We start from the raw sequence: 14169 nt of genomic DNA on the forward strand, positions 1-14169 counted from the left end.
TTCTTAAACTTTCGCAACAGAATGGAAGAACATATTGAAATTGGTGTAATAATATTGTAAGTGATTTGTCAAAATATAGTTCTTTATATAAAACTTACTGTTTTAATCTAAAATGAAATAAAACAACTGCTTTTTATAATAACTGATTTTAAATTAGTGTGCTGTACTGGTTCTAGTAACAATTAAACAGGAATAATGCATTTTAGTAAAAACGAAGCCTGGGATCTATTTTATACGTAGGAATTTTATATAACTTGAAGGCGGTTTAAACCAGTTCGACAAAGACACAGAAGAAAGAGCGTAAGTAATCAGTCGTACGTTGTAGTTGTGCAAGAAGAACCTGTGGTAAGTTGAGTAGCTTTACAATGAAAATTATTGTGTAGAAATTAGCTGTATGAATAATATACTGATGTAATGCAGAGTTTTAAAAGAAGGCGATATAATTTAAAAGCTTCTTTATTAAATATTGATCATGTCTTTAGTTTAGTTTTACTCCATAAGGCCTGAGTTAGCCGTAACACTATCACTATATTAGTAACATGAAAATGGCGGAATCAGGCAGTGCGTTCTTTTGCCGCTGTCATGAGCTAATATAATTGAACAAATTGTAAAAATATATTCTTGTGAATTGAAATCTATTTATACTGAATGTAAAGTGTAGCTCAGCGAGATATCAAATATGGACTTAGTTTGTGTTTTAGGAGAAGTACGGACGAAACCATAATACGTTTGTAGTGTTATGACTCGTACTTCGACTCGAGTGTGACTAATGTAACTTCGTAACATAAAGCAACCACATCCCAAAGGCGCCATAACGGAATATGGTTAACTTTTGCCCTATATGTAATTTTGAACGTAACTTTTTGTTACAATTACGCTTGCAATGTGTTATTATACGTTTATAAATGTTAATAAGTTACAAAAATCATTAAACAAACTGGTTTACTATGCGATGTATTTGGATATTTTTTCCAGCACTTTGTCTGCAGGTTTATTCGAACGACGCCATTTTAATTTTAAGCGGAAGTGAAAGAGATTTGTATGAGATTATTTGTAAATGTTCTTTTTGTAGATCGATCATACTTGTAAGTAGCAAAATTTATTAAACCTTGTGTATTACTTTCCATTTTGTTATTATTAATTAATATTTATATTCTACGCACATTTTCTGACATTTTTATCTAATATCAATTTTTTTCGATAGCACAAAACCATTATTTTGATCAATTGTTTTCTGGAATTATTAATTTACCGAGTGTATCATCACGAAATGTGGCAGGCTTCTTTTTAGTACACAAACAATTTTTTATTGAAATTTATTTCCCCCAAAAACTAATTTGTGGAATCAAGTGACTGCAAGTAAAAGTTGCGATGTGGTTTTCATGGTAAGACTAAAAATACATTTCATTGTATAACCTCTACAACTTTCTAAATCATTAAATGAGTACCAAATTTTTTTAAGATAAAAATTAAAAGTTTGATCTCATTATTATATATATATCTAACTTTAGGCTAGCTGAATCATCAATATGTATTGAAAATGAAATCAAACCTTGAAAATTAGGTAATAAAATGAACACCCTTTTCTTTCCTTAGTAATTTGTTTCCATGTCTTAAAGTTGATATTTTGTAGCTATTCACCTTTCCAAGTTTTTAATTTTAGTTTTATTGCTTGTCTTGTATAACATACAATTTATTCATGTTGTAAAAATGTCCGTTCCAAGACATAGGTTATGGTAAACAAATTTTTAATGTTATTAGTATCAAATCAAGATGTCTAGCTTAAATTAGATTGCTGCCAATTTCAAAAGGCTATTGCATACTTGAAATTTGTTATTTCTATTGCTTATAAACATGGGTTGGGAAAATTCATCACAAAATGGAGAAGTTTTAACATTGGAATTGTATATTGTTCCTTGGTATAATTCAGTGTTTATGTAACAGTGTATATAGTGAGCTATTTAAGTTATGAAATTGAAAACTAAAATGGGAAATTGAGTGCCTGTACATCATTGCATATTGAGAATTTTCAAAATATTTTATTTTGAAACCAAGGGTTTAAAACTAATACAAATTTGATTATAAATTACATTTTGAGATAGTTTATTAAATTTTGAAATTAAATCTGATATGAAAAACATGAGATGGCAAGCTGGAAGCGTAATTGAGAATGAAATGTATTATTCGCAACAGCATGGAAGAATATGATGTTATATGTTACTGTACTTCTCATGATGACTGTGCATGAAACAGTTCTTTTGATGTTTGCTAATGCGTTACGTGATTCTTAGCTTGAATGCATTATCTTGCCAAACCTGAGTTGCAGCTTAACCCTATCATCATGGGTAAAAGGCCATGTCATTGCATTTGATTCTCATTCAAAATTTTGTTGAACTACCATTTTATGAATTTGTCTAACTTTGGTACCAAATTGTAGGTTATAATTCAAATTTTAGTATTATAACTTAGTTAGTTTCTTACTTTAAAAGTAAATATTAAAGAAAACACCTTTATATCAATGATTATGTGGTATGTTAAGAATGCAACATTGGTTCAAATTATGTTTATGATGTTTAAATACAAAGGCTATAGTTTCTTATGAATTATGAACTCAAATTACCTATAGCTAGAATATAGAATAACCTCACATCTTTTGTATTTGCTGAGATATTGCCAACCTTTTGATTTCTAAAAACTTGCTTACGTACGCCCACTCAGAATGCCCTCCTAGTAGCTTTCTCAGCCTCTTTGAAGTATTCAGACAGCAAACTTTGTTTTCATGCTTTTTTCCAAATGGTAAGGTAAGATTAGTGAGCTCAATTTCTTTTTTAGACCCAATACAGCTTAGTTACTAAGCTTGAAAACGTATACTGGAATTCTATGGTACTGATATAGTAATTTGATATTTGGTTATATCAAAGTGTATACATATAATCTAAAAAACATTTTGTTCCACATCCTCCGCGTGCAAAATTTGAAAAGGCTTGGCAAGCAGCAAACAAGTACAAAGTTCGTTACTAGAAGAGAATTGTTTGCTACACTTTATTTACTGTTCTGTGTTTTAAGAAAAATAAATTTAAGAAGCTTAATTGTAAATGTAACACAACCAAGACAGGTCACATTGTAAAGGCCAGTTTTATATTCTTGGAAAGGTAACATGAGTGAGCTGCATCATTATTGCAACTTCTGTAATGTTAGCCATCCATGGCTGGAAGATCACTATAACAAAATGTATAATGTTATGATATTTAAGCTATTTATACTGAACATTTGTGTTTTTGTTATAATTGTAGTCATTCTACAATGGATAAAAGCATAACATATATGTCATGATTTTATATGGTGGTTACATGGTTGGTCAATTTGACCGACCCAGTATAGTTAGGGTAGAGCAAATAACAGATAAAATAGTTTTACTGAAAACATGTTAGAAATGTATTTGGGAGGTTTGAGATAAATGATATTCGAGATTTTTGGAATGAAGAATAGTTTTTTATCATAACTTGAAAATCACTTTGTACTCGAATTAGTAACGAAACAGACTTGATATATTCACAAAAATACGTCATTAAAAAATCTTTTCTTTTATTTTGTGTACAAAAGGCTTATGTTTAATAAGAGTACCAAATTGTGTGAAGATAAACATACTGCATTAAAAGTTGTATAAATACTTAATGTGTACAAGTATGTACTTGTTGCCAGAAGACTTGTTAATTTTCCTGAAATTTTATGAATCTAATAGTACTTCATTAGATCTCAAACTATACCCACAGGTTTGTCAATTTGTATGTACTGAATTTTATTAATACTATGGCCTAGAATTGTTCAAGTGGAACAGAAGACATTTTATAAGAATTAAAATAATAGACTGTATTCATTGTTGTAGAAATTGTGTCGAACATGCATTAAACAAATATTCTTTATTCAAACACTAGTGTGAAATGCTTGAAGTTAAGACTAGCTTGTCAGTTTTTTTAATATGTTTGATTTATACAACTAGTAAAATAAAATCAAGTTGTTTAAGTTATTAGCTCCATTGTATGTACTAGGGTGTGGGTGTTTGACAATACATACAAACATACATTACCTAAACTTTACTCTCCTATTTTAAGGTAAACAAAATGGAAAGAAGAGAAAGAGGAACAAGAGTTTTTGTTGGAGGTCTTACTGAAGATATTCAGAAGGAAGACTTAGAGGAGGAGTTTGGTAAGGTTGGGAAAATAGTCAGCGTTTGGGTAGCAAGGAATCCTCCAGGTTTTGGATTTGTTGAATTTGATGACCGTGCAGATGCAGATGAAGCAGTAAATTCCATGAATGGTCAACTCATTCATGGAACAAAAATCAGAGTAGATATGGCAAGAGAAAGACGTGGTAGAGGGGGAGGAAGAGGAGGTTTCCAAGGAGGAAGAGGTTTCCGTGGTGGATTTGATAGGCGAGGACCATCATATGACTCGTACAGAGGAGATGGCGGATTTAATCGTAGAGGTGGTGGATACAGATATAATGAAGGAGGCTACGGATCTGGATCAAATTATCGTAGCAGATCCCCAATGGGTAACAGATACTAATTTTCACAAGTGAGCAAATAATTAGTGACTTTAGAATTTGTCATTATAGTCAATGTACTAATGAAAATGGGTCACTTAAAATTAACATAGAGGTTTAACCTGCCAACATATTTTATAATAGATACTTGAATTTTGGTATGGAAAAATGCAAGTTAGCATTAGTTATTTAAAGTATTGACTGGTAAGCACGTTTTAGGTGTTAAGTGTATAACTGTGCATCATACTTTCAATAATGAAGTAAAAGTAATTAACTATTTCAACAGTTTATTTAGTGTAATTCATCTAAAAAGGTGAACAAGAAAATTCAAACTTGTGTTTCTGCACACATCGAAGGAGTCTTGAATGTAAACAGCAGTTTTCAGAATTTTTCTGTCCATCCCAAAGTATAGGTATATATATTTTTAAGAAACTATCCTTTGAGAATGTAATTATCAATGTCTTGTTTCTCATGTCATTTTTTTTTCCATATTTCTCCGAGTTTTATTATTATAGCCTCTCCAATCTCATCCTTTTATGACCACAGCAGGTGATTTAACAACTATTAATGAAACTCAGTTTTCAAAGTATGTACACGGGCAAAGTTTGAATAAATTGGATAAAAAAAAGATTATAAACTGCTTGCATCAATGTACTGAATAAGTTGGTCCCAGAAGTAATTTATTTTATTGGAAAATGAGAAGACCTAGCTCATGCAGAGAACAACTAAATGTAGTGGTAAGTTCAGAAGACTTGGGAAAACTCATCTGCAAAGTGTTTGGTGATTCTGAAAGTTCTTTTTTATTCCCATTTGCTTTTGTAAAATTAAGTTGTTTGAAAGCTACAAATTATCTTACATGGCAAGACATCAGGTAAGCTTTTAGGTATATAAAGTACGTAAGTAACTAGTATTTTGGTGTCACAAATCCTTACTTATTGAATACAAGCAGAATTTAATTTTTCTTTAAATTGTATATCAATAAATGTTTTATGAACATATTTTCAAAAAATGATTAATCTAGTAACTATATATACATATGAAGAATGGCTATCATATTTCTAGTATTTTACAAAAACCTTTTTAATGTATATTTGGTTGTCAAATTTAACGATTACTTGATTATCATTTTGACTTCCTTGTATTTTCAAGCTATGTTCAAATGTTCTTGATAAATACATCGATTGAAACATGCAAAAAAAACTGATTCTGAAAGATATTCCCAATTGGTCAACTGTATGACCCTGCATATTTTGATGGTAAAGGCAGTGAATTTTGGGTATTCTCTTTGGACTGTCTTTGTTTTGTTTTTTTAGCTGAGTTGAAGATGCGCTTTAATTTGAGCATTTTATGGATTTAAATTTGCTGTGTAAAACATGCAGGTTTTAAAATTTAGCCAAGTCTGACTGGACAAAATTTGGTGATGTTGCATCTTTGTCACCTTGACAACCAAGCAAGCATAATGGGGGGGGGGGGGAATTTCAGCCAATGATTGTGATTTTGGTGTGTCAGCAATATCAAGCAAGGGACGTGTGTCTACCTGATTAAATATTTTTTACTCTTAACAACCTCTACCAGCCTACCCTCAAATCTAATTATGCCCAAAGTAGTGCATCACCCATTTTATATATGGCTGGAAGAATGGATTTTTGTCTTTATATAGTAGATTACAAAGCTTATTGTATTCAAATAATGCACATGCATAAAATTGAATTTAGTGAAAAGAAGTTTATTTTTTAGGGTATAAATTAATTCAATGAATAATATTGTTTTCTAGCCTGATGTATTACCATTTTAAAGTATGCTCTAGCTAAGTCACTGATCAAATTTGTTAGTTTGTGCAGTTTTCATTTTTAATGTATTTTCAATAGGAAGGGGTATGTCAAGGAATATTGGTAATTTAGAATTATTAGTACACAATGCAATGAAATTTCCAAATAAGTAATTTAGCTCAATTACAAATAACCATTGTTGAATAATTTGGGATATAAGAATTGTTGCAATTTTTCAATACTGGTAGAGGGTTTTGTAAGTGTAAATGGTGATAATGGTCAAGGGCAGACACTTGAGAGTGCTATTTATTGCACCTCAATTTTGGTGCAGCATGCTCTACCACGCAGTCTCGAGTCAGATTGACATTTTTGGTGTGTTGATTGCCAAACAATGCTTTGTTTCTTTCTCAGTAATGAATAATGGATCTCAAACTGATTTTATTTGTTACTCATCAACTGTTCCACAGCAAGTTTATGAAATCAGTTAATTTCATGGTTATTGCACTCTTAACTTTTAAATACAAATATATAAATTGAAATTCAGAATAAACCACTATCACAAGTCAAATAATTAAAAAATGATTTCTGATTAATTTTGTTTATTCCAACTATGTAATAGAAATAATCTAATTGTTTTATGCAATAAGACTTTTTTTTGCTTTTTAAGTTTGCTTGTGAGAATAATATTAGTAAATTCCACAAATCATCCAGCTTAGTTGCTAATGCTCTTAAGTCTAGTAGCCAGAAAATCTTTTGTGGTAAGATTAGTTTTTACCTTTTGTCTAATTTTCTATTTTGGCAGAGTTGTTTTAGATAATAGAGATGAAAGATTATTTTTTAGGTAACACATTTGTAATCTCTACTTTAAATTGAATTAAGGCTTGTATTCGGGAAGCTTTTTAGTAACATTTAGTGGAGTTGCTCTCAATAGCACAAACTATCTGTGATGTGCCCAGAGTATACATAAACCTTACAGCTCCTAGTTTCATAGTTTGTAAAAGTCGGAACAATATCCGATTTTCTGCATAATTTTTTATTTTCCTTGTAGGTGGCACCACATCACTTTTTTGCTGTTATCCAGTTTCATGTTTAGCAGTAAAGATAAATGATTTTCTAATGAATTCTTTTAGATAGTAATGCAAAGTAGTACCACTTAACATTTCTTTTTTTTTTTCCAGATGCTTCCATGGCATATTTTCATTAATCTTTTCTGCTTCGTGCTTTGTTTTCCAGGACCAACACAATGAATAACCAGACTGCAGTCTTATGAATTATTTATTGATCTACTTTTGTCAATACATTTTGATGTGTTACTAAGCAGTTTTAAGTTGTAATTGGTTTGAAGCTTTCTACAGAAAGGTAAGTTGAATCCCACGCTTCGTCACTATGAATGGAACTTTTAAGCTGCAAGATAGCACACAGCAATAAAATAATAGGAATTACTCGGTGTTATGATGGCCTATAATTGCTGCAAATAGTCATTTTAATTTGGTTCAAGTAAGTGCGTTGTCTGTGTAGGGCAAAATTAAACTGTTTGGTGTACTACCCATAAAACCTTTGTGATATTTAATTCACGTAGAAATGATCTATCTAAAGACAATTAAAACCCAAATCATTTTGAATGTTTTTTTCTTTATGAATAAACAGGGTATGAGAATATCCAAAACCTTCGGGGCACAAGCTCCAAACCTTCTGGAAATCTTGAGCACCAGGGTGTGGTTGATAAGGTATAATTGAACCAAAGCTTGTTTTAATTGCATCCCTGGTGGATTTACAGTCGTATACTTCCTATCTCCAGGTTCCTCTACAGAGGTGAATAAAATCAACATACCTGTCCCATTGGATGTAGTACTGACATTAGAGAATGCAAAGTTACATTTTTATTACAAAAAATGATGCAGCTCTCAGACAGAACTGGCTTTAAAGTTGAACTGAATCTTGTGTTGATGATAATGCTTAGTTGATTGAAATTAACTACATATTGGGATTGCCATGCTGGCAACTTCCTATATTTCTTGGGGTGGGTGGGGAATGGCTGACATGATTATTCGTGTCAGCTCTACAGTAAAATCTTCAGGTGTCAACCATCCCCTTCAGTGCATATTGTAGATATATGCACAACTATTCTGCAACCCTGCCATCAAATGTGCTTCATGTAGCATACAATTTCCATACCATAGATCTTGTGACGATTTGCCTGATTTGTATTGACATTCCTGGTTACCAGAATCTTGGTTGAATGACTGTTTAGTACAAAGCTGGCTGGTTTTCAAGTATGTATACTCTCCACAAAATGTAGCCCAAAGACTTGTCTACATTTTGAAGTGTTGTGTAGTCTTCTGTACGTACATGGTGGACAGTGTCCTGATGAACATAGTCTCTTAATCCAACTGAAATAATTTGCTAGAAGCCATTTTTCCATCTGATTTTCATTTTGTCTTGATGAGTTTCACTGCTTTTAATGTTGGGTTTCCATGCAAATGGAGAACCATAATGACATTGCTTCAGTAATCCAATGCAATTACTCCTTTCTTCAAACAGTGTCTACTGAGTAGAAGTTCTGCACCAAGTCGATTCAGAAGTATGGTCATCGCGTCTGTGAATGTCCTTGTTTACAAGGGCTGTATATTTCTGCAACTGACTTGTTTCACCACCAATTTTTGATCTTTGAGTGTCATCTGATGTTGCCGTCTTCTAGCTTTCAGTTATGTTTATGAAGTTAAAAATTCACATATCTATCATTAAAAATTACCAGAATTCTTGTATTAGTCAACGTAATGGCCAAGCTTGCAAGTGTTTTTGATGTACAGTTTCAGTGAAAGTTGACAACCTAACCTGTTCTTAAGTCTGTTTGCATGACTTTTTATCCTGTATGGCTAATATGATAGAAAACTTCAGTTTTTACAAGTCCCATAATAATGATGATAGTCATGCATTTAGACTTAAATTGATATTTCTTTTATGTTCATGTATTAAACAGCCCTGTTCGCTCTGACATAAATTAGTAATAAAATTCGACTTGTCTTAATATCAAGTTCAGTGTCTTTACTTCTCTGCAGCATATTTTCTTGTATAATTTTCCTCCTTAAGTTCTTGTCAGTGACAAGCATAACAACCTATGAAATTAATGTGTTAAAACGTTTAGTATACATCTTACTTGGACCCATACAAAAAAAGTATCAAATTTAAATGTTTGAATTGCAAACACATTTTGATATTGGTGACTGTACGAAAATAGCAGATATTGTATGCTTTTTTGGAAGGGAATATCTTTTACTGGGGCATGAAAGACAGTTCAACAATAATCTTTTCATATAAATAGTTATTCGTATGATGCTCAACTAACCTCAAAAGCACGAAATTGTTCAATATTAAAATTTTGAATTTTCTTTTATTCAGTTCCAATAATGAATAATAATTGACTGTGCAGATTTTTAAAATTTGTTTTGATTATGACTAATGGGTTTTCAACATAATAGGTATATGGTAACCTTGGCTTGCTGCTAGAGAATAATTAGCGAAGTGAAACAATTTAAAACTGATAACATAATTATACATTCAAATACTATTAAATTTTTGCCTTGCTGGCAGTTTGAAAGGCCCAAATATTAATTGAGGTAATAAATGACTGGTTGTTGTACGTGAGAATTCACTTTTTTCTTTGTTGTCACAAACAGTAAGGTTGTACAGAATATTTTGTGCATTCTTCATATCGTTATACACCAGTGATGAACAGTGAAATTGGAAGTAAAAATTTTTTCAACATCATCCCTACATTTAGAAAATTAGTATATAAGGCCAAAGTTTAATACTTGAAAAATCACGAGTATGTGAACTTTTACGCTTTTAGACTGAAGATAAAAGAATGTCCTGGAAACGTCATATAAGCCACTTTTCTTGACATGATTTAAGTAATAATGAAAGTTTAAGATTAATAGGGAGAAACCTATACATTTTTTCGCTTGATTATAGTATCTTTGATTAATGTTTCGATGTTTTAAGAAACTCCTTTAAAGGTACTTGGAATTGAATAAAGGATTAGCTTAGAAGTTAATGTCCTCATCTAATTGGCTACTTCATGTACGTTGTTTTTTAATTGTTTTATTAATGTTACCAAGAAAATAGACACAAATATGTACTGAATACTAAGCCAGAAATTTGTCAGATTAATTTTGTAAGTGTAAAATATTTTTATTAGCACGAACTTGTGGAAAGTAAATAGCATAGTGTTTTAAAGAATTAGTTGTGAAATAGACATCAAAGATTAACCATGTTAACTAATCTTTTTCATTGTAAAGCTTTAATTATCTGTTTATTCCACGTGAAAGACATTACAAAAATATAACTGCGTAGGTCCTGGGAAGTTGAGAGAATGAGCTAAAAAATACCTATTAGAAGTCCCAGAGGAATGAGTTTAAGTCATGGTCCTGGAGGTAATTTTAAGTAAAAAAAATAATAGTTTGATAGAAAAACTAGTCCTAATCAGTTTTCTGTAAGCTTTGTATTGGCCACTGAATTTTTGAGTATTATGAAATATAAGGCAATTAAAATTTCCATTGGCATGCGCATTTGATAAACGAAAATTTTAAGTTTAATCCTACTTAACTTGAGTATAGGTCTTTGAAATAGTTGGATATAAATGAGAAACTACTGCCTTTCTAATTCCAAGAATGAATAATGACTGAAGAGTAGCAATATGAGGAACTAGCCCTTAACATGTGTTGTAGGAAGTGTACTTAAAGGCTGGCTTTAGATCGTCATGGAAAGGTCAAATAACGTTGGGATGCAGTATTTCTATCATGTTAGAGAGGGCTTAACAACAGTACAGTGTACTTGACCATGTATTGTCCGAAAGTGTTTTGAAGAGCATGATGCGGATTTTTGTCATCGGTTGGTCAGTAAAAACACTAAAATAATAATATAGTCAAGTTATTTTTAGCTGAAACAGAATGAGTTGTAACTGCAACTTCTGTTAGAGAATTTTTATAAATATAAAAGCTGAAACTGAAAAGATGTGTGAGAACAAATTGGGTCCCCTTTCTGTATTGATGTTGCTAATTGTAATAAGAAGGGGGCTAAACTATTCCCCTATGCCTTTCAACGGTGTTTGACCTTTCGTGTAACTTTTTTCTTTTTACAAGTTAAATGTTTCGATCCGATACCACTTGTTTGTGGAATTTGAATATCCCCAGGTATCATGATAAAAAAAAAAAAATGCAGTGTCTTTGATCACTGTACCACCACATTTTAAATTTTCTTTGTACCCCTAAGTTCGTAAGTTACTATATTAGACAAGTGGTTCACCATTTACATTATTCGTAAAGTATGTTACAATTGTTAGATTCTAGATCATTTATCTGTGTCTAGGTTATGACTATGATCTAATCTTTGAAAGCGAAGTTTTCAGTTCTGTACATCTCACTCGAGAGTTTTATGTTGGACAAAATAATTCTATTAAAGCAGTCTGTATCTGAGACGTGACTCTCCTATGTAAGGACGAACGCTACCGCTGCCGAAATCTGACAAGGCTTAGCTCGCGATTTCTGTACTGAAAATAAGAGCGATAAGTTGTACAATTTACCTTTGCGTTGATTTCAAACTTTGTGTTAACTGTTGACATCTAAGGTTGTACTTGAAACAGTGCGATTTTTCAAATATGCCTTTAAAGGAAACACTGAAAGAAAAAGAGAAAATCGTATGTTAATAACCTTAAATTCTTTGTCCCAGCGAAGAGAGCATTACTGCAAGAATAGAGATAAGGTTAGAAACAGTAATGCTGAATATGTGAAACAAATCTTAGACATTAATCCAGCCAAAGAAAATCCTTGCTAGATGGAACAAAAACTATAGCAAAGTTATCGGGAAATGTCGAGAGAAAACTAAAGAAAAGCTTCGAGAAGAACAGGCCTAGAGCCTAGTTACTCTCGAGACTTGGTACTAAAAACTATGAAACTAGTGTAAAACATTTTAAAATGAAATCCTAAGAAGTAGGAATGGGCAGGATAACATTACAACACTTTTGTGGTTTTTGACAGGGTGCAATCTCAAAATGTGTGGGCGATCATTCGTCGGCAGAATGAAGTATGGCTGACATATTGTAACTTTCACTCACAAGTTCTTCGAATTACTACTGTATTTTTTCACCAATTGATGTTATGATTGGTCGACTTGTTTCAGGAACAAGACTAGCTTGCTGGTCCAACAGTTTTTTAATTCAAATGAATAAATAATAGTGTTATTTAACCTTATTCCAAAAATGTGATTTAGAAATGACTTAAAATTACGTTTCGGTTTCTTAATGTAGTTCACGTTATGAGAGTCGTATGTGAAAGTTGATAATATAGATAGCGCCTAGGTACTAATATATCTGTAGTAATCTAGTGCAGTGCTTCTCAACTGGGTGAATGTTTCACCCAGAGGCTAATGAGATCAGAAATGGAGGCGAATGAATATTATCAATTATACAACAAATTTAAGAGCAAAAATGTCATTAGTTATTATTATATTTTCTAGTTGTAGTTTGATATATATTTAAGTCATAATAAAGAATTTTAATTTAGTACTTTTTTTTTCTAACTTGGGTGAGGGAGCTGTTGTGAAGAGCTTATAGGGGTTAATGATATTGTCGATCTGACGAGCCCTTGTGTTAGGTGAAAGACTTCGTTGGTATTGGATATGACAGATGTAGTGTGGTTGACATAACATTATTTCACTCAGATTCTTAAAATTCAAGATGACTAGTGCAGATATAAATCAGGGCAACAAGGGAAGATTTGTTCCTTCAATGCTATCCTTGAAAGTATTCATCCCATTTTTAAACTCTCTTAAAGTGCTGGCCTTCACTATTTACGATGTCAACTCAATACATAAACTAATCTTGTGTTGTGTGAAAAATAAAATTCTTTTTTTTTGTATAACTTGTTCCCGTGTCCTGTTTTTATTAAAAGAAATCGGAGACTTTATTATTTATAATTAAAAACCAAATATATGTCCAGCTTACCAATTGTTTCAAGATATTTTGATATCGATATTATTAATGCAAAGACCCAAGCATTTAATAGTAACAAGGGTCCTACAGTCCAGTAAACTAGTCTATTAATCATTTATTTAACTACTTAAGAAAAGCTTTGTTAAGACCAAAAACTGCATGTCCACACCCTTTTTATCTTCGAAAGGAAGCAGATTAGCAAGGCAGGGTTTTCTTTTAGTGAAATCATGTTAGCCTTCTTTTATGATACATTTCATTAAATTGTTTGTAAAAATTCTTTTATCAGAATTTTGATTTTTTTCCACTAAAGAAGTAAGAATGACCGATCTGTAATCTCCAGTGTTACTGTTATCAGTCACGTTAAAAATACGAGTAGAATTAGCAACTCTCCAATTCTCATATACGCGCCAAATGGATTTTGACCTACCAAATATAAAGGAGGTTTGTGTACATGATCATTAATTTACTTTGAAACCATGGGGAGAAACTTGTCTGGACTTGGAGCTTTAATCTTAATTTGCTACTACCAAATCAAAGGAGTAATATATGCTGTTACGTATTTGCTTGTTTGTTAATTTCCGGTAAAACTTCTTTCCGAGGAACTTCAGCGATACAAGACCTTTCTTAATTAAACCAGTTTATTTTTTCCTTGTTACAACTTTGTAAAACACTTAATTTCCACAGTCACTTTCATTTAAACATACGCTATAATTCACGCACTTTAATTACGGTCACTACCGCTCACTCGACTCTATTATTTCCCTATCTGGCCTTATCTATGCCGTCCATTTCTCCCCCGCTTTATTTGCCGGGATTATATATACAAAATAGAGGGCGCGTAGAAAAGACTACAGTTCAGGAACAGAC

General features: G+C 31.8%; 1 protein-coding gene across 2 annotated transcripts; it reads left to right on the forward strand.

Moving 5' to 3' along the window:
- Positions 1-242: 242 nt before the first annotated feature.
- LOC106469812 (RNA-binding protein Rsf1-like) lies at positions 243-9348 on the forward strand. 2 transcript variants are annotated; one of them, XM_022398374.1, is made up of 3 exons: positions 243-345; positions 4113-4554; positions 8856-9348. In XM_022398374.1, exons 2-3 carry the CDS (start codon positions 4122-4124, stop codon positions 8867-8869), a joined length of 447 nt encoding a protein of 148 aa, XP_022254082.1. In that variant the 5' UTR covers positions 243-345; positions 4113-4121; the 3' UTR covers positions 8870-9348. The 2 variants fall into 2 exon arrangements, with proteins under 2 accessions (XP_022254082.1, XP_013785774.1); XM_013930320.2 differs by having other exon boundaries at positions 244-345; positions 4113-4577.
- The last annotated feature ends 4821 nt before the right edge of the window (positions 9349-14169 follow it).

The sequence above is a fragment of the Limulus polyphemus genome, unplaced genomic scaffold (genome assembly GCF_000517525.1).
Source record: "Limulus polyphemus unplaced genomic scaffold, Limulus_polyphemus-2.1.2 Scaffold3666, whole genome shotgun sequence".
NCBI classification, from domain to species: domain Eukaryota; kingdom Metazoa; phylum Arthropoda; class Merostomata; order Xiphosura; family Limulidae; genus Limulus; species Limulus polyphemus.

Excerpts from the sequence above, each read along its gene's own strand:
- LOC106469812 (XM_022398374.1), top strand. The coding sequence starts at position 4,122 with ATGGAAAGAAGAGAAAGAGGAACAAGAGTTTTTGTTGGAGGTCTTACT.